Source organism: Pelmatolapia mariae, linkage group LG1, assembly GCF_036321145.2.
Source record: "Pelmatolapia mariae isolate MD_Pm_ZW linkage group LG1, Pm_UMD_F_2, whole genome shotgun sequence".
In the NCBI taxonomy this organism is placed as follows: Eukaryota; Metazoa; Chordata; class Actinopteri; order Cichliformes; family Cichlidae; genus Pelmatolapia; species Pelmatolapia mariae.
The window spans coordinates 3,894,188-3,915,033 of NC_086227.1; the positions used below are offsets into that span (position 1 = coordinate 3,894,188).

Sequence of the window (20,846 nt, forward strand, 5' to 3'; positions counted from 1 at the left end):
ATCTGCCGCTTCTCGCCTCCTGTTATGGCCCCAAACCCTGTGCCTCTGTCAGCTCCCAAACAAATAAATGGCAACAAATGATATAAAACATAGAAAATCACAAAGATAGAATAATATAGTATCCATAACTGCACCAAAGAGTAAACCAGTGAAATGTGGATTATTAAACAGGTCCCTGTTAGTACATGAATTAATCATTCATCAAAAATTTAACATTTAGCAGTATTTCCTGAAAAACCTCTTTTGTCTGATCAATTCAAATTCAGATCAACATATTTATTTATACAGCACCAAATCACAACAACAGTCGCCTCAAAGTGCTTTAATAGCACTCAGACGGCACTTTTAAGGATTTTTAATGATATTCTTTTAACTCTGGACTCTGGCAGTCCTGATGCCCTTTTATTGTTGGACCTGTCAGCAGCTTTTGACATGGTCGACAACAACATCCTGTTATCACGGCTGGAATTTCATGCTGGCTTAAAAGGATCTGCCCTCCAGTGGTTTCGGTCCTACTTTTCAGGAAGGTCTTTTTACGTTAATATGGGCCCCCATAGCTCCAAAATAGCCCCTCTTAAATACGGTGTACCTCAAAGCTCTATTTTGCGTCCTGTTCGCACTGTATTTGTTGCCATTGGGTTCCATCTTCTCATGGTACAACATTTCATTCCACTGCTTTGCTAATGATTTGCAGATTTATCTGCCTTTAAAAGCAGAGTCAGACCATCCCCAGCTCTTATTATGCTGCCTTGATGACATCAAACAGTGGATGTCCTTAAATTTTCTAAAGCTAAATGAAAATAAAACTGAAGTTGTCATTTTAGGCAACTTTGTCAATAATCACATCGATAGCACTCTGGGCCTCCTTTCCTCCTACTGTAAAAAACCTCGGTGTCTACCTTGATGGTTCTTTTAAATTGAATAAGCAGGTGAGTGCAGTAGTCCAATCCTGCTTCTTTCAGTTAAGACAGCTAGCTAAGGTAAAGCCATGCCTCCCGGCTAACGTCTTTAACCTCCTAAGACCCGAACTCTTCCATGGCATGCATTTTTAATTTCTCTTGATATTTGGGCTGATTGGGACCGCATGAATGTAAAAACAAAGAATTGCCAGATTTTTCTTTCTTTTTTTTTTTTACCTGATTTTTGTTTCTGACAAAAATGAGATCCACATATGAGGATATTCATTTTAAATTTTTGTAGAACAGTGGCAGTATAATGTCCTCGTAAGTGGATATCAAGCCCTTGTAGAGAAAAATTAGTGCTTTTAGGTCTAGACAACCCAAAATGTGATGTCCACATATGTGGACGCCAGGTCCTAGGAGGTTAAATGTGTTATTCACCTCTTCCTTACTTGCAGGTTGGACTACTGCAATTCATTGTGTTTTGGTCTCGACCAGGCCTCCATTCATTGTCTTCAAATGGTCCAAAATGCAGCTGCTCGCCTGCTAACTGGTACCAAACGGAGAGAGTATATAACCCCAGTTTTAGGTTCTCTACACTGGCTTCCTGTCTCCTACAGGATCCAATTTAAACTTTTACTTTTTGTTTCTAAGTCACTTAACGCCCGAGCCCCTTCTTACCTGTCTGAGCTCCTTTCTGTTTATGCTCCAGGAAAAACCACGAGGTTTAGCTCAAAATTAATGCTGTCCATCCCACAGACTTATTTTAAATCTCGTGGCGATAGAGCCTTCTCTGTGGCAGGTCCCAGACTTTGGAATAGTCTTCCCCTAAATATTAGATCTGCACAAACACTTGATCAATTTAAATCATTACTAAAGACACATTTTTATGCCCTGGCTTTTAACACATTATGACCCGAGCATTTTCGTCTTATTTAATAGTCTTAGTTATTGTTTTAATTATTTTATTATCTATCATTGTTTTATATTGTTATCATTGTTTTACATAGTTTCTTTTTAATGGCATTTTTATATTGTTAAGCACTTTGTGCAGCATCGTCTGTCTGGAAATGTGCTATATAAATAAATTTGACCTTGACCTTAATCTTTGATCATTTCCTAATAACATTTAAATTTACAATAATGTAAATTATTGTAACATTACAATAACATGTTCCCTTACAGGGAGTAGATCAGCTGCCTGACACACTGGTGCCAAGAGAACCATCTCACCCTCAACGTCACAAAGAGAAAGGAGTTGATGGTGGACTTCCGGACTTCCAGAGTTGTAGAGAAGCACACACCCCCATTACCATCAACGGCGCTGCTGTGGAGAGAGTGAGCAGCTTCTGTTTCCTAGGTTTACATCTGGCGGATGATCTCACATGGTCTGTTCACATGAACAGAACAGTGAAGAAGGCGCAGCAGCACCTCTTCTTTCTCAGGAGACTGAAGAAATTCGGCATGAGCCCCCGCGTCCTCAGGACCTTCTACTGCTGTGCCATTGAGAGCATCCTCACTGGATGCATCACTACCTGGTATGGCAACAGCACCGCCTACAACCGCAAAGCTCTCCAGAGTGGTGTGGTGTGCCGAAAGGATAATTGGAGGTGAGCTTCCCTCCATCCAGGACATCTACAAGAAGCGGTGCCTGAGGAAAGCGGGAAGGACCATCGAAGATTCCAGTCACCCCAGCCATAAAGTGTTCAAACTACTTCCATCAGACAGGAGGTACTGCAGTACCCGGTCCCAAACCAGCAGACTGAGGGACAGCTTTTTCCATCAGGTCACCAGACTGCTGAACACTTCATAGACACCTCACTTTCACTTACTGGAACTTTGACACTTATGCACTCCATATTGTACATATATGCCATTTCTTTTGCACAATATTCATACTGCTGACCTCTGCATATTTTATATATATGTATATACATATTCGGAATACATATTTAGTAATGTGCATACATTCTTTTATTGTACACATATTTGTTCTTATAATTCTCATATTCCTGTTCTTATATTTGGCTTGTATCTCATGTTTCTTGTATTTTTCACATCACTGTTGCTTGTGAAACTTGCACACAACAGTTTCACTCACATGTGCTGTACCAGTGTACCAGTAATGTGATGTGACAATAAAAGGGATTTGATTTGATTTAATGGATTACACAGCAGTGGGGAATAGATTTGAACACAGTAGATGTCTTTCTGAAAGTGCTGTTACTAAGTTTGTTATCTTCTTCAATGCCATGTGCCAACACAGTGCAGAGCAGCTACTTGAATGCTACTCTGACAGAGGCTGATTACCTTGTTATTAATAATATTAATATGAATATTTACATCTTCACTGTCTATGACTGTGGATACTGTAGCTCCTCTGAAAAAGAGCCTCGAATTAGAACTCTCAATGCTCATCTTAAAGCAGATAACTTATGAGTTGGAGAGGAAATGGCGTCTCACTAAATTAGAAAATCATCATTTAGCCTGGAAAAATAGTTTGCTGCTTTATTAAAAAGCCCTCTGTAAAACTAGAACATCTTACTATTCAAAACTGATTGAGGAAAATAAGTTCAGCACTGTAGGCAGACTGACCAATAGTCATAGCTTTGTTGAGCCAACCATTCCTTTAACCTTAACTAGTTCATTTACCATCAATGTGTCTTTTAGACCCGATTCCTACAAGTCTGCTCCTAACATTAATGACCCCTATAATGCCCTTTGTATCATATTTGATAAATGAGTTTCTGAGACCTCAATCTCATCAACATGATCAATACTTGCCATAATTTCAAAATGTTATGGACAAAACTCTTTTTTGTCTAAAATGAACATTGTTGTTAACAAAAAGTTGCATTTTGTATCAAATGTGATACAAAAAATATATAACAAATATATAATTAAAATATATAATACACAACATGATATAGCAAAAAAAAAAAAAATGTGTGGATTTTGTTATAACGGTTATTAAACATCTCAGTTCCAAAAAGTCTGAATTTTTTGATTGGGTTGGTCTTACAGGGTTAATACACTAATCCTAAATATGATCAGCCTATCTCTATTAATTAGTCTTAGCCAATCTCAAACCTTCCTTTTATCTGATCATGTTTTTCAAGTTAAGTGATATTTGTTAAAGATTGTGGCTGTGTGGTTAAACCTACCTCCTCCACCCAAGTGTGACAGAATCAGTCCAAGGTACAGTGCAGCTGTCCTGCTCTGTTCGAGAGGTGTTCTCCACATTTGTTAACCGATTGACTCGACACGTTCAAATACTTACAAGATTCTAACACAAAGAACCCCGAGCCCGAAGATGAAAAGTGCTATCATTTTTGTTTTTGCTGTGGTGTCAGTTTACAAGCTCTGGCTGTAGGAGTACAGTATCTGAAGACTAAGTAGACTCAACGTAATCTGATTCTTCTGGATCACAGAAAATTTTTTTTGTTGGTGTTTGTGAAAAAGGAAAAATGAACAGACTTGGATTTATACCGCATGTTTCAGTAGAATTCAAGAACAGTGTATATGGACTACAAGATGGCAGAAAAATGTCCAAACTTCTAGTGAAAAGACCTTAAAGAAAAAACAGTTCAGCCACAAAAGATTTCAAACCACTACACGAACAATAGAAACAGTCGCCAAATCATACCACAGAAGTAACATGAAAACTGCTACTAAACATTGTCCCAACAACTCTGCCACAGTTGAGGAATTATGTTTTGTCTTATGTCGATCCCTTTACTTGTTGGATCCCTTACTGTAGTTTTGCCAAGCTAAGAGAAAGGTCACCAGGTTTCTCCGGGCATTGCACTATTGGGCGAGGGCTTAAGTTCCTCGGAGTATGTTTTTTTCCTGTCCTTGTGATCCCATGGCATTTTCGTACCATTGGTGTTTTCCTCATACGAGTTGTCAGAAGATCTTCAAATGGACCAACCTATTTGTTCAGTGGTTATGCTGACTTCAGTGTTTGTAATGTGATCACTGTATGAGATGCCCAGGATCAGATGATATTTGATTTTCTTTTACAGTCCTGCTGCGAGGGTCAGGATTTGCAGGAGTATATAAAAAAAAAGGACTTTACTGAAATGTGAAATATGTCATCTTCAACTGTACCAGTGTAGCTCACTCTGTACTCAGTGTAGCCAGCAGATGGTCCCGAATACCTGGGAAAACAGGCTGGCTGGGTGACGGTGAAGAGGAAGTGTAGTCCTAAACAGAAGGCCCCAGTAAACTGTTCATGTCTCTAATTTTTTTTCCCCACTTGGTGACACACCTGCCGACAGTGGGAAGGAAAAACTCCCTTTTAACAGGAAGAAACCTCCGACAGAACCAGGCTCAGGGAGGGGCGGGGCCATCTGCTGCGACCGGTTGGGGTGAGAGAATGAAGACAGGATAGAAGACATGCTGTGGAAGAGAGACAGAGATTAATAACAAGTGTGATTCCATGCAGAAGAGTCTATTAGCACATAGTGAGTGAGAAAGGTGACTGAAGAAGAAATACTCAATGTGTCAAGTCTACACCTATTGCAGCATAACTAAGGGAGGATTCAGGGTCACCTGATCCAGCCCTAACTATATGCTTTAGCGAAAAGGAAAGTTTGAAGCCTAATCTTAAAAGCAGAGTTAGTGTCTTTGACACACCACGGACCCACACAGTGTTCAATTATAGTTACACAGTTTATTTTAACAGCGTGTCAAATAGGGATGGGTATTGATAAGATTTTCACGATTCCGATTCCATTTTCGATTCTGTTTAACGATTCGATTCTTTATTGATTCTCTTATCGATTCTTTTTAAAAAAGGAGAACACTAAGGTCGACTAGCTTAGAACTTTGTTTTATATCTTCTCTTTGAACAAGATAGAAATTTAGGAGTAACATGGCCTTACAAACCCAACAGTGAGATCTTAAGAGATCCACAGCCTACGGCTCTTCAATGGGGTGTCACAGGGTCCCCAGGAAAAAAAATTGTAAATGTAAAACAACAAAATAAATATTCTTCTGTAGCAATAACAAAGTATAACATAAATTATTCTGTAGCAATTACACAAGAATATCCAGTAATCTCCCTGCCTACAATTAAACACATTCACTTACAGAAAATGGAGAGTCTTCTTCACACACTAAGGTCTATTATGGTGTTCCACAGGGTTCAGTGCTAGGACCAATTCTATTTACATTATACATGCTTCCCCTAGGTAGCATCATTAGAAGACATAGCATAAATTTTCACTGCTATGCAGATGATACGCAGCTCTATCTATCCATGAAGCCAGGTAACACACACCAATTAGTTAAACTGCAGGAATGTCTTAAAGACATAAAGACCTGGATGGCCGCTAACTTCCTGCTTCTTAATTCAGATAAAACTGAGGTTATTGTACTCGGCCCTGAAAATCTTAGAAATATGGTATCTAAGCAGATCCTTACTCTGGATGGCATTACCTTGGCCTCCAGTAATGCTGTGAGGAACCTTGGAGTCATTTTTGACCAGGACATGTCCTTCAAGGCACATATTAAACAAATATGTAAGACTGCTTTCTTCCATTTGCGCAACATCTCTAAAATTAGAAATATCCTGTCTCAGAGTGATGCTGAAAAACTAGTTCATGCCTTCATTACTTCCAGGCTGGACTACTGTAACTCATTATTATCAGGATGTCCTAAAAACTCCCTGAAAAGTCTTCAGTTAATCCAAAATGCTGCAGCAAGAGTACTGACAGGGACTAGAAAGAGAGAGCATATTTCTCCTGTTTTGGCTTCCCTTCATTGGCTTCCTGTTAAATCCAGAATTGAATTCAAAATCCTGCTCCTCACATACAAGGTCTTAAATAATCAGGCCCCATCTTATCTTAATGACCTTGTAGTACCATATCACCCTATTAGAGCACTTCGCTCTCGCTCTGCAGGCTTACTTGTTGTTCCTAGAGTATTTAAAAGTAGAATGGGAGGGAGAGCCTTCAGTTTTCAGGCCCCTCTTCTGTGGAACCAGCTTCCAGTTTGGATTCAGGAGACAGACACTATCTCTACTTTCAAGGTTAGGCTTAAAACTTTCCTTTTTGCTAAAGCATATAGTTAGGGCTGGACCAGGTGACCCTGAATCCTCCCTTAGTTATGCTGCAATAGACGTAGGCTGCCGGGGATTCCCATGATGCATTGAGTTTTTCCTTTCCAGTCACCTTCTCACTCACTATGTGTTAATAGACCTCTCTGCATCGAATCATATCTGTTATTAATCTCTGTCTCTCTTCCACAGCATGTCTTTCATCCTGTTTTCCTTCTTTCACCCCAACCGGTCGCAGCAGATGGCCGCCCCTCCCTGAGCCTGGTTCTGCCGGAGGTTTCTTCCTGTTAAAAGGGAGTTTTTCCTTCCCACTGTCGCCAAAGTGCTTGCTCATAGGGGGTCATATGATATGATTGTTGGGTTTTTCTCTGTATTTATTATTGTGCGATCTACTGTACAATATAAAGCGCCTTGAGGCGACTTTTGTTGTGATTTGGCGCTATATAAATAAAATTGAATTGAATTGAATTGAATAGAAAATCGGGGGCATCTGCTGTGGCAAATGGGTGCAAGCCTTTTACCACAAACTTAGTCACTGCTCGGTCACATTCGTCTATCCTGGCCTGAAAGGAGACGCTACCGGTAGACTGCAGCGAGAACTGCCAGCATCTGAGCCAGCCAGACTCTGTCTGTCTCTCTCATCATGGTCACCTAAATGCACAGTAATGGCAGGTTTTGTAATAAGGCAGATCGCGCTAACATAATATGCACTGTTAGTTGATTATTTTCCTGCCGCATTAACGGGAGAGGACGGGCAAACGTTACCGCTGCTGCTGGTTGAGATTCACGAGTCCGGAGCGGAATTAAAAACACGACATTCATTTAAGGTCATCGCGTGTTTTGTGAGCAAATGCTTTTGCATATTCGTAGTGTTTCCTCCCTTAAATGAAACATCTACTTTGCAAATATTGCAAGTTGCCCTGTTGTCATCCGTTCTCGTAAAGTATGACCAAACTTTTGAGCGTTTGAGCCGCCATGTTTCCTGCCAGGTAAATGATGCTCCGCAACGTGGTGACGTCATTCGGGGCGACTGGAATCGATAAGGGAATCGTTTGCAAAAATGGCAAACAATTCCAAGGAACTGAAACAATGGGAACCGGTTCTCAACAAGAACCGGTTTTCGATACCCATCCCTAGTGTCAAAACACTAGATGCTTTTCTTCATGGCAGCTCAGCCACACAGCTTCCTGTTCGGTGCTTTGACTGCTCTTGACAGCTTTCCAGCTGTCTCTGCAAACACCCACACCTCCTCTGCAGTCACAGGTAATCCCTATTAACCAAAAGCCCAGGTGTCAGATTGCTTGAAAGAGTCCTTCATATCCACCTTCCTCGTGTGCACCTTGTAGAATAGAATTTGGTGTGGATGAAATGTTTGATAAAGATGGAAAAACAAAAGCGAAACAGTGGAGCTGAAAAGCTAAAAGAGAAAAAGAAAATAGATGAAATAGAAATAGATGGAGCAAACTTTGTCAAATTAACCAACATATGTCCGAGTAGCTGCTGCCGAATCACCATTCTCTTCTGTACTCTCTTCCGCTCATCGAGTTGTGGGGGCACTGGAGCCTATCCCATCTACCATAGGGCGAGAGGCGGGGTACACCCTGGACAGTTCACCAATCTGATGCAAGAGTCATTCACACCGATGGGCAATTTAGAATCACCAAATAATCAATTTAGAAAGTACATAACCCCATTAATTACATGTTTAGGGATGTAGGAGTACCCTGAGAAAACTCATGCAAACATGGACATGCAAAGAGAACTGAAAATAGATAGTGGAGTCAAACTCAGGACCTTATTGCTGTGAGGCAACAGTGAAAACCACTGCAGCAATAACAGCAGTATCAGCAATAATTGGTAACAAACCCTGGCAGTTCCAGGAGATTGCTGTTATATAGGTGAGGACGGTGTACTTAATGCGGTAAGAAACTAGACAGAGGGACAAGGAAGAGATTCAAGTGAAATAAATGTTTCCTTTGACCATGGGCCATTCCTCATAGCTAAAACGTAGCTTTTAATTGTAACAGTTTTACCATAATGGTTGTACCATTGAAAACATCCTGACACAAAGTTTTACATCTTGGTTTGGCAGCTGCAAGTCCAATGAGAAGTGACAACTCGATAGGATTGTTAAGACTGCCAGGAGGGTTGTTGGTGCCCCTCTCTCGTCTCTGGAGGAGATCTACAAACAGCGCTGCATACGCAGAGCTATCTCCATCATCAGCACTTAAGGAGAGGAGAAATAAAAGGCTGCTTGAAAGAATGGGTGGATGAGGTATGTTACATAAAGCGCTTTGAGTTATTAAACTATAGATTATTTTAATTTTACACATTAACTTCATATAATTTAAGACCAAAGAGTCTTGCTGACAGATTTCTTTCATTTACTATTGTATTTTTTTTTTTTATCATGTAGGAAAAACTGGCCAAGGGCCGTTTTCTATTTTCCTACCGGTATTCCTATTCTCCTGATTGCTTCATCAGGAGACGCCCCCTGCTGGTCATTAGAATGAATGCAGTCTTTTAGACTGCAGCCTAAACTTATGTAGGTGCATAAACAGTCTAATCTAAGAACAGCAAACACAACAATGGTCTCAGAGATGAAGTTCTGAGTTAGAGATATTTAGAGAGCATGGAAAAAAAATGTACACTACATTTAAAAAATGTATATTAACAACATCGTGAGCAACAAAGAATCACACAGAAGTACTGTAATCAGTTTATTGGCAAAATGAAATATGAATCCATTTGTGAGTACATACTTATGACACCAACAAGCTATAATTGAAGAAGGCCATGTACTTCTAAACAGATGTATCCTTTTGTGTCTTAGAAACCATTACAAGGTTAATGGGAAGTTATTTATGCGACTGTAAACAAAACAAAACAAAAAACAGGCCACTGAGAAAACCACATACTGGCTTGAAATTAAAATTGTACACAAATGAATACCAAGGATCCATGCTGAAAATAGTTCCATCATGTCATACAGTTCAAAAGTGGTTACAATTAATGCGCTACTCTTCTCAAACTTCTGGATTAAACAAGGTTCCATACTTAGACCTAAAAATGGTCTATTTGCTTGTTTAAAAATGCCAATAGTAAACTGTGATACTTTTAGAAGACAAGTATCTTTTTAGTACCTTATTATTTCCTTTATTATTTTCAGACTTAAAAGCAATTAGGAGAATGGGAAAGAATATTGTTTAAAAATTGAAGGAGAGACCTGCTGCCATAGAAAATACTGGAAGGAATACTTTTGGGACTCAAATTCTTACAAATAAACACTTAAATTCCAGACAAACTACTATAACATCACACAATAACTCAAAACACTGGCATATAAAAATAAAACAAAACATCCACCAAGTGGACTTTCCAGAATCGCCAAAACTTTGCTTTTCTTGACATCTTTACAGTGCTGCAGGCATCTTATCATCACAGGGAGATCATTAAAAGTAGATACAAACACCAGAGTTCGTATTTTTTTTTTTTTAAATGGCCATCATGTGAGATACATGCATATATATTTTTTTGAATGATTTGCTAACAATAGTTTGTGTTTCATTCGAAGTCTTTTACAGTATATTGTCAAAAGCATTGGAATGATTAACAATCAAGGGTAAAATCTCTGAAATGACTCCAGTGGTTGAATTTCTCCGGGAACACAGCTGTTTACCTAAAATGAACATGATGGCCAAATTGGAAAGTTTTAACATTTTGAAAATTCAATGGCTAATTTTGCTCATTAATGCCTCCAAAGGAAAGGTATATCCATCTTTGAAAGACTGTTTCACTTCACTATTACAGATGCACAGATGGTTTACTTTCATATTTTCAAGGGAAACTAAAAGCATGCAGCAGCAAATTGGCACTGTGGAGACCAGCAACACTGGCAGGGAAAGAAATCCTCCAGTACTACACCTTTCTTTATTAATCTCCTCTAACCCAGTGTCCTCTCAGCATTTTTCAGCTTTGTGCTTTGATCCAAAGTTCAAAACTATAAGTTTTTAAAATAAAACCAGACTGAAAAAAAGCCTTAGAGGATAAAATCTAATAAAATCTAAGGAAAAAAATAGACATATTTCATTATTACCCTTGGATACAATTTCACCAAATACTTTGCTCCCTATTTGTGTGTTTCTTGAGTTCAGTAATGTAACTTCCTCCGCTGAGCTTCAGTACTTTGGCACTTTGGTATAATCCTCCATGCGAACGTTCCTGCACAGGCAGATGGACAGGATCATCCCCAGCAGCTGTCAACCAGAGAAAGACACTTTTAATTTCTCATTTTTAAGTTATTTATTCATAAACAACTCAGATTGTTCATCTTGAACAAACTCAATCTACAGTTTCAATACATTGGAATTACCAAGATTTCAGCACGATTACTTCTCAAGTCTGATATGAGCTTATTCTTAATAGCAAACATTAAAAAACACAGTCTGAGTAAACTAATAACACAAAGAGTCTTTATTCCACACACTGAACAGCCACTCACTTTGCAGGTCGAAGAAGTGCTTTTTTTTTTCTTTCAAACAAATATTTGTGACAAAAAATTGTCAGAAATTTGTGAAAACGTTCTGCATAGTGTAACACCACAGAAGTGTATGAAAGTGTGTGAGAGCAAAAAAAAATTAGTTTGGCAAAAACATCAGATCTTTGTGTCACAACACTGTAAATAGAGGAGCGTTTTTGAGAACTGTTCAGCCTTCACTGAGTGATTATTCAGTGTGTTCAACAATGACATGAAAGGTGCAGCTGCTTGTTTTATTAGTTTTGTTAAAATTGTATTTGACTTTAATTAACAACATTTTATGATTAACAAAGAATCCAGACACATCCAAAGGTTTCAAAAATGTTTTTTAAGCCACTTTAGTGATGTTGAACTGTAACAGGTATTATTTTGCATATTGTTTGTTTCTGTAAACTACTTTCATGGAAACCCAGCTAGTTATAGGTTAATGAGAGTTAATGATGTTGTACCTCAATAAGAGTCACTCCAAGGCAAATGCCTAACGCAACCCCAGTGTTGGTGAGGAGCCATCTCTCCACGCTGGCGGCACATCCCTGATTAAGACAAGAACCTTATTCACTGGAAATGGATCTAAGAGACAGCAAATATGTGAGGTGAACGGAAAACACCATTTACCACATCGTATACAGGCCAGTCAGGTGTCTTAGCCTCACAGAATCCACTGTCAGAGAAGTTTCCAGAAATAAGTGAGATGTTCTGGCAGGAGCAGGGAAACAGCAGCTGCGAGCTGTTGACGATGACCATGTTACCACTCCAATCCGTACGATCAATCCAGCCACAACACTCCATCTACAGATGGGGAGAGTTAAGCACAGGTTTAATTTGTAACAGCCAACGCATTACTCCCAAGGACGTTTGACTGGAATGGCTGATGAATGGGTTGATACATATAATTTTATACTAATTCTGGAACAGCTACTTTGGGCCTGATTTCATGTTTTTCAATTTAACACCCATGTAAACATTTCTGAAGAAAATATCAAGGTATTTTATTTACAAATGTTATTAATATACTTTCATATTTTGAACTGTAGGTTTTTATGTTATTATTTTTGAGTTTTTCCCTGGTGAGAAAGCATTATATTGTTATATGAAATTCCTGTTAATGTCAGCATGTTGCTGGGGAGGTTTTGACATCACACAAACCTTAGTTCTAGTTACTGTTTCACTTGGAAAACACCGGTGTGAACCAGGATTAGACAAGTTAAATGTTCAGTTTCCACTTATGTAGTGTGAGAATTTTCTGTGATTACAGATGTCTGGAAGCCTTTAAGATCTACACAATGCAGTCAAATGGAGTATTTACAACATGCAGCTATCTTATATTAAAAATTATACTCTATAATTATATTGTAAGTGTGTTGAGATAAGGTGACTACACACTAACAGTGCTAAAATTTAAACTCAGGAAAATCTGCTGATGAAAATAACTGAGGTTTAGATTACTGAAAATTAAAGGTTGATATTAAGTCATTTTTGCTTATCAAGACTGTAAAGCTATTTTGTCACGAGTGACAGAATCTGTTCATATAAAAATGAAATCTGATTATTTCAGAAGAAACTGGCTAAAAAGAGAAATCTAGCTATAGAGCTAATCGAGCTATTTTAAGCTACATTACCTTCTTTTGGAAACACACTGATGGAGAAGTGGTACAGTGACTTGCAAAAGTGTTCGGCTCCCTTGGACTTTTCCACATGGTGTCACATTACAGCCACAAACATGAATCAATTTTACTGGAATTCCACGTGAAAGACCAATACAAAGTGGTGTACACGTGAGAAGTGGAACAAAAATCAGACATGATTCCAAACATTTTTCCAAATAAATAACTGCAAAGTGGGGTGTGCGTAATTATTCAGCCCCCTTTGGTCTGAGTGCAGTCAGTTGCCCATAGACATTGCCTGATGAGTGTTAATGACTAAATAGAGTGCACCTGTGTGTAATCTAATGTCAGTACAAATACAGCTGCTCTGTGACGGCCTCAGAGGTTGTCTAAGAGAATATTGGGAGCAACAACACCATGAAGTCCAAAGAACACACCAGACAGGTCAGGGATAAAGTTATTGAGAAATTTAAAGCAGGCTTAGGCTACAAAAAGATTTCCCAAGCCTTGAACATCCCACGGAGCACTGTTCAAGCCATCATTCAGAAATGGAAGGAGTATGGCACAACTGTAAACCTACCAAGACAAGGCCGTCCACCTAAACTCACAGGCCGAACAAGGAGAGCGCTGATCAGAAATGCAGCCAAGAGGCCCATGGTGACTCTGGACGAGCTGCAGAGATCTACAGCTCAGGTGGGGGAATCTGTCCATAGGACAACTATTAGTCGTGCACTGCACAAAGTTGGCCTTTATGGAAGAGTGGCAAGAAGAAAGCCATTGTTAACAGGAAACCATAAGAAGTCCCGTTTGCAGTTTGCCACAAGCCATGTGGGGGACACAGCAAACATGTGGAAGAAGGTGCTCTGGTCAGGTGAGACCAAAATGCAAAACGCTATGTGTGGCAGAAAACTAACACTGCACATCACTCTGAACACACCATCCCCACTGTCAAATATGGTGGTGGCAGCATCATGCTCTGGGGGTGCTTCTCTTCAGCAGGGACAGGGAAGCTGGTCAGAGTTGATGGGAAGATGGATGGAGCCAAATACAGGGCAATCTTGGAAGAAAACCTCTTGGAGTCTGCAAAAGACTTGAGACTGGGGCGGAGGTTCACCTTCCAGCAGGACCACGACCCTAAACATAAAGCCAGGGCAACAATGGAATGGTTTAAAACAAAACATATCCATGTGTTAGAATGGCCCAGTCAAAGTCCAGATCTAAATCCAATCCAGAATCTGTGGCAAGATCTGAAAACTGCTGTTCACAAAGGCTGTCCATCTAATCTGACTGAGCTGGAGCTGTTTTGCAAAGAAGAATGGGCAAGGATTTCAGTCTGTAGATGTGCAAAGCTGGTAGAGACATACCCTAAAAGACTGGCAGCTGTAACTGCAGCAAAAGGTGGTTCTACAAAGTATTGACTCAGGCGGCTGAATAATTACGCACACCCCACTTTGCAGTTATTTATTTGTAAAAAATGTTTGGAATCATGTATGATTTTCGTTCCACTTCTCACGTGTACACCACTTTGTATTGGTCTTTCACGTGGAATTCCAATAACATTGATTCATGTTTGTGGCTGTAATGTGACAAAATGTGGGAAAGTTCAAGGGGGCCGAATACTTTTGCAAGCCACTGTAAATGGCAAAAGTACTGGTCCTTTTATAACCCTTTACTACTTTACCTGAGCACCCTTCCAATCAGTAGATGCCCTGATCTACCTCCTGAGCTCCAGCCACCCCTTAAGTGGAAATTAAGATTGTTGTTGCTCAGTTCTAGAGTATAAAACGAAATTCTCTAATATATTTCAAACAGATTCATATTAGGCCCTTCAGAAAACTTAAATTCAAGTTAATTTGTCTTCTTTGTCTCAGTTAGGTTTTCAATGCATTTCTGCATTGCAAGTCTAACTGTATAGTTAAAGTGTAAAGCATTGTTAAACTCAAGTTTTCAAATTCCCCCTGTTAAAAATGGATATACCTGTGTTTCTAGCTAGGGCATTTCTGCCATTTTGTACCACTGAAGATATTTTTATTGATGGGTTTGTATTTCAGGTCCATGCTTCCAACTCACGTTAGTCTGGATGAAGTCCCAGGCCTGCTCTGTGGTTGAATTGTTCCCAGAGTATTTGTCCAGTACCTTAGTGATGACCTTGGAGATCTGCTCATTGACCTGAAAGACAGCAGGCTGACAGAGTTGGTGAAACATGTATTACCATAAACATATAGGCAGCGTAATATGCCCACACTGTATCCATGTTTGAGCCAATGTGTCTCTTTTGTGTCTTCTTTTTGTGAATATATTGTTGGATGGATACCATTCAAATGAACTAAATTAAAACGCCCTCACTTCATGCTATGCCAGACACTAAGTAAAATTTCTCAATGTGGCATGTTTTAAATCTTATTAATTAGAAGGACTATGTGAGTTTTTGTCAATCAAAACAACAATACTTGCAGCCCATCGTATCTTCATTTAATTTATGATGACTAACATATTGTGTAGGTCTTTCTTGGAAATATTACAGTTCATTTGCAAGAAAGTACAAAAAAGTTCTTCTGACAATACTTGGTACAATTCCTAAGTTCAAAAAGTTTATGAATGCAAAAGGATAAAAGAAACAAGAGAAGGACTGTAGGAGCAAAACTGTATTCTGTTAGCAAAAAGTGTCAACTAATATAAATTCTGGTGAAAAGTTTGGATGCAAACGTCTGTTGTTCAGCCTAAACAAAAAAGAAGCTTATTTTGAGATAAAACATCTGCTGACCTGAAGAAGCTGACTGCACCCTACGAGTGTCTGGCAGCACAAATGAACCAGCTAGTTGATGAGAGACATCCAGAAAGGCCAACCGAAGACCAGACAGTCCTGATCCCCAAGGACCCCCAGAAAGGGCCGGTCCCATCCAACTACCAGTCTCAATAACCTGCTTCAGTACCACATGGAAGCTCCTGTCAGTCATCATAGTGGCTAAGATGAACAGGCACATGGCTCAATACATGAGGGGGGCATAGAAAGGAAATGGCAAGAATACCAGAGGTGCGAAACGCCAGCAACTGGTAGACCGAGCAGTTACCCAAGACTGCAAAAGCAGACTGACCAACCTGTGCACTGCCTGGATTGTGACAAGAAGGCCTATGACTCGATGCCCCACACATGGATCCTGGAATGCCTAGACCTGTACAAGATCAGAAGAACCCTAAGAGATTTCATCAGGAACTCAATGGGGATGTGGCGTACAACACTAGAGGCCAACTTCAAGCCAATAGCACAAGTCACCATCAAGTGTGGGATCATCATCAAGTGTAGGAGATGCTCTGTCCCCACTGCTGTTCTGCATAGGCCCGAACCCCCTCAGTGAGATCACTGACAAGACTGACTACGGACACTGACTTCGGAACGGAGCAATCGTCAGCCACCGGCTTCATGGATGACAAAAAGCTGTATGCCAAGAGAGAGACATGGATTCGCTGATCCACACCACCAGGATATACAGCAATGACATCGGAATGTCATTCGGACTGTTATCATCCAAGTACACTTCTCCAAAGAGAGGGAAGGTAGTCAGAATTGAGGGGATCGAACTACCAGAAGGCAACATAAAGCGCCTTGAGCTGACTGTTGTTGTGATTTGGCGCTACATAAATAAAATTGAATTGAATTGAACATTGCAGACATTGAGGACAGCTACAAGTACCTGGGGATCCCACAGACAAATGGGAACCATGAAGAACCCCCCTAGGAAAGCTGCAATGACCAAGTACCTGCAGAGGATCAGGCAAAAGAACAAGATCCAGGCTATCAACACCTACGCCCTGTGGGGTTAGCTTAATTGGTGATTCTTAATTGCCCATAGGTGTGAATGTGAGTGGTTGCCTGTCTCTCTGTGTCAAATTGGTGATCTGTCCAGGTTGAACCCTGTCTGTCACTCTATGGCAGCTGGGATAGGCTTCAGTCACCCCATGACTACAAACTCCCAAGATGTGAAGTTAGTTCAAGTCTGATACATAAAGATTATGAGGAAGAATAAATCACCAGCCAAAAACAACATCTGTAGAGACTGAACTGCAGAGGTAGCAAAAGTACAAAAATTCTGTACTTAAGTAGAAGTACGGATACCTAAAAAGTACTCCAGTAAATGTTGAAGAACTGAATGAAATGCACTCAAAGTAAGAAAGTAAAAAGTAACTCTTTCGAGGATGTTTTTTTAACAGCTATATTTGTGTAAAGTTAACTGAACCTGTTATATTAATGTAATAACAAAATAGCAGGTGGGAATACAAACTTTATTTTAGTCAGAGTTTTTTATTCTAATTGTCCTCAGCTTGAACCAATTAAATAGAAATGAGCAGAGAAAAAGAAGGAAATCTATTAAAATCTAAAATCTATTTTCTGTTGCCTACATTGTAGAGGTTGACTTTGCCTCTAAACAGGAAAATGAGTACAGGGGATAAAGTGGGATACAGCAGGTAGGGGAACCCTAAAACTGATTGTAATGGCTCAGTGTGGGGAAAATAACTCATAACTCACAATAATTTCTAATGTGAGCTCCAATAAACTCTTAGCTCTGATGGAGGCGGTCGCATCTTTCCCCCTCCCCCTTGCCTTATCTTTCCTGCTTGGCTTCTCATGTCCTTGTCTAGTCTCAACTAACTTTAAGAGAGAACCTCAGAGAGCCTCTCCATCTTGTTCTCTAAAACCTAAAGAATTATGGATTTGAACAACTGGTCCCTCAACCCAACCGACACCCTTTTCTCGATGAGAAGCCTGGGTTCGAGAGAGCCTGATTGACCTGGAGGGACATTTCCTGCCGGATACACAATGGATGGGTGGCAGCATTGGCGCGTCGTTTGCCTGGCGGGACTGTCGATTGAGGACGTAGAAGATTTATACCTATTTGGAACCATGATAACAGGGTTCTTGCTGATCAGAGCTGGCTCGGCTCTGGCTTATCAAAGATTAAAGAAAGCGGTTACAGCTGGTCAAAACCCCACAAGGCTGGCCGCTATGATCGACGCGACGGGAAGAGCTGAGAGTACTCCGACTGTGCTTGCTACCATACGGTGCAGATGGCGGGACTGTGTATATGATGAATAAAATTTGAACTTGAACTACATTTTCTTGGTGTACAGGCTGTGATCAGCTGCCCTGCTGCTCTTTATGGATTTAGGCACCTGAATTCAACAAAATGTGAGCAAATGTTTTATGAGTTGTCCTGGCTGATTTCCATCCTCTATACTGACAGTCTATTGTTTATACCAACTTTATACTAGACTGAATAAAGTTGGCATGAAGGTGAATGAATCTCAGCATCATCAGCTAAAATTCATATGAATCTCTGCTACACTCTGCAACAAAGTAACCTTACTCTAACCATGAAACCACAGCCACTGTGCACCACTCATACAGACTTTTCTTTACTTTAAACCCATCACAGTACAGCAAGTTAACCTGTTCATCCTGCACTAACCTGCAGAGGAAGCCTTTAAGTAACACAGTTATTCTACCTCAGTTTGTTTTTCATGTTTCACAATATGAAAAAAAAACTAATATCACAGGTACAGACCCAATATCTGATTTAAAAACATGACGACTTACATGTAAGCTGTAAATTTCCAGTTTATCAAACACCACTGAGCAGTCCTTACCTTTAATCTAACCTCTTATCTTTCTCCATCTGAGTGAAGTTAGCTCTCTTTCTTTTCTCTCCCTGTGAAATACAGCAGCTGGAGCTTTAGCTGCAACACACTGTGAGACAAACTGCACACAAACAGTTTGTGTGTTTGCTGATGTTTGTTGAGCTGATAGAAACATTGAATTTGAAATGACCTGCCACACGTTACACCTTTATGCTCGCTTGTCTTCTGTATGGCTGGCTAGATACTGAAATACTGCTTATTGACACCTGCAGTCATGCCAGTATTGTGCAAAAAACAAAACAAAAATATCCCCCCAAAAATCAAAACTCTGACCCACTTCAAACTCTAACTATAGTGCACGGTTTTGCTTCTTGTTATGTGACATCCTCTGGGATTTACACGTACAGGACTGCCTTTCATGTGTTGCTGTTTAGGATCAAATCGGTTTGATGTTTGAAGCCTTAAATCTGTCAAATCAAAATTAACGAGCCTGTTCTGAAAATGTAAGGAGTAGAAAATACAGATATTGGTTTAAAATGTAGGGAGTCAAAATAAAGCGAACTACTTAATTAAAGCAGAGATACATGAAAATTCAAAGTACAGTAACAAAGTATTTGTATGCCATTATTTAACACTTCTGCTGAACTGATCCAAACCACCAGATGTAGGTAATCTTCTGCTTCATCAGCTAAGCATTTATTGCTGGACCAATGACTGAAATAACTCATAGCAGGAGTAGGGGAGGTTTGGCCTGGACTTGAGCAGCAGACAGTGGCTGAGAAGACCTTCCAACAGAAGTTCAGATACAGTAAAAGCTGACGTCCTTGTTCTTGTAGCGTTCTGCTTTCATTTGTCTGTGTGAACTGTGTCTCCTGGCTCTCTGAGCCAGGCCAGTTTCTAGAGTAAAGTATAAAACGCTTTGACACCCAGTGCCCAGCTTGCATTTGGTAAAAGGACTGACTTTGCAGTTGATATAAACTAAAGAAAACCTCAACCCTCATCTCTCAAAATAAACCAAGAAAAACAAATAGTAAACACTTTAAAAACTATTCTTAACCATGAAGCTTTCACTGTGTTTTACTTCTGGCTGAAATACCTCAAACTAAATAAGTCTGAACACTGTCACTGTTACTGTAGATTTTTTTTCTTTGCACAGGGGTTGTGTACATGGTGGGTACATTTACCACAGCATGTGGATGAACAAACAAAAGCATGACAAAATGTATATTACTCAAGTTTGCAATATTTGAACTGACATCACTCACCACATCCTTCTGAAAGTAGATGAGGGCACCAGCTGCAAACTGAGTGATGAGGATGAGCAGGAGGACGCTGAAGTACTGAGAAGGATCACAGAGAACAGTGAATATAAAAATTAAGGGCATGTGAACAGCTGTATAAATAAAACTGAATTGAATTAAATTGAAATTAAACAGTCAGACCCACCTCTATATGTTAGTTAGTGGTGCATACACAAACATATCCCTCTCTATTATGTTGTACTGTTGTCAAGAGGGAAAGCAGCAAATAAACTGCATATAAACTCCATATCCAAATGCAGTTTTCCCCTGATGGAGAATTTTGACATCTTACCATTTGGCACTTTTATTAAACAGAACATAATATTACCTTGGTGCAGACAAATGACCTGATACGTAGTGTATCGGGTAGCTAGCAAACCTTTGCATGGTTGCTTATTAACAATGTCACCAGCACTGTCATCATTATCTGAAGCTATATTAGTTTTTGTTTTTTCTTCTCCTTTGGAGTGTTGGGGTCTGTTTTGATTGACTGATTGATTGATTGATCATACTTTATTCATCCCGAGGGAAATTGGGTTAAGGCTGCCAGCCGTGCCAGCAACATCTTACCCTTCCGACCATACATACATTACACAAACATCACATGGGGAAGACAGGTCAGAGAGATACAACAATAGAAAATGCACAACATGAGGAAAGACGAGGAGAAAAAAAGAACTCCCCCCAGACTGAGCTCCAACAGGGAGATCAGTTTGAGAACAGAAAAAAACACCTCAGCACAGGAATCATCACATCTCACAACATAGAAGACATAAGCTTCGAAGGCGTTTGGAGGGGGTGGGGTGGGGG

The 20,846-nt window shown here is 39.9% G+C and overlaps 1 protein-coding gene across 1 annotated transcript in view; it reads right to left on the reverse strand.

Moving 5' to 3' along the window:
* Window positions 1–9,675: 9,675 nt before the first annotated feature.
* The window catches only part of LOC134625085 (CD82 antigen-like), a 46,655-nt gene continuing 35,484 nt past the window's right edge, over window positions 9,676–20,846 (reverse strand). Inside the window, exons 5-9 of the mRNA XM_063470418.1 lie at window positions 20,001–20,075; window positions 15,172–15,270; window positions 12,113–12,286; window positions 11,947–12,030; window positions 9,676–11,216 (exon numbers count right to left, since the gene is read on the reverse strand). Of these exons, the coding sequence (XP_063326488.1) occupies window positions 11,139–11,216; window positions 11,947–12,030; window positions 12,113–12,286; window positions 15,172–15,270; window positions 20,001–20,075 (510 nt within the window). The 3' untranslated portion in view covers window positions 9,676–11,138. The remainder of the gene's footprint in view (window positions 11,217–11,946; window positions 12,031–12,112; window positions 12,287–15,171; window positions 15,271–20,000; window positions 20,076–20,846) is intronic.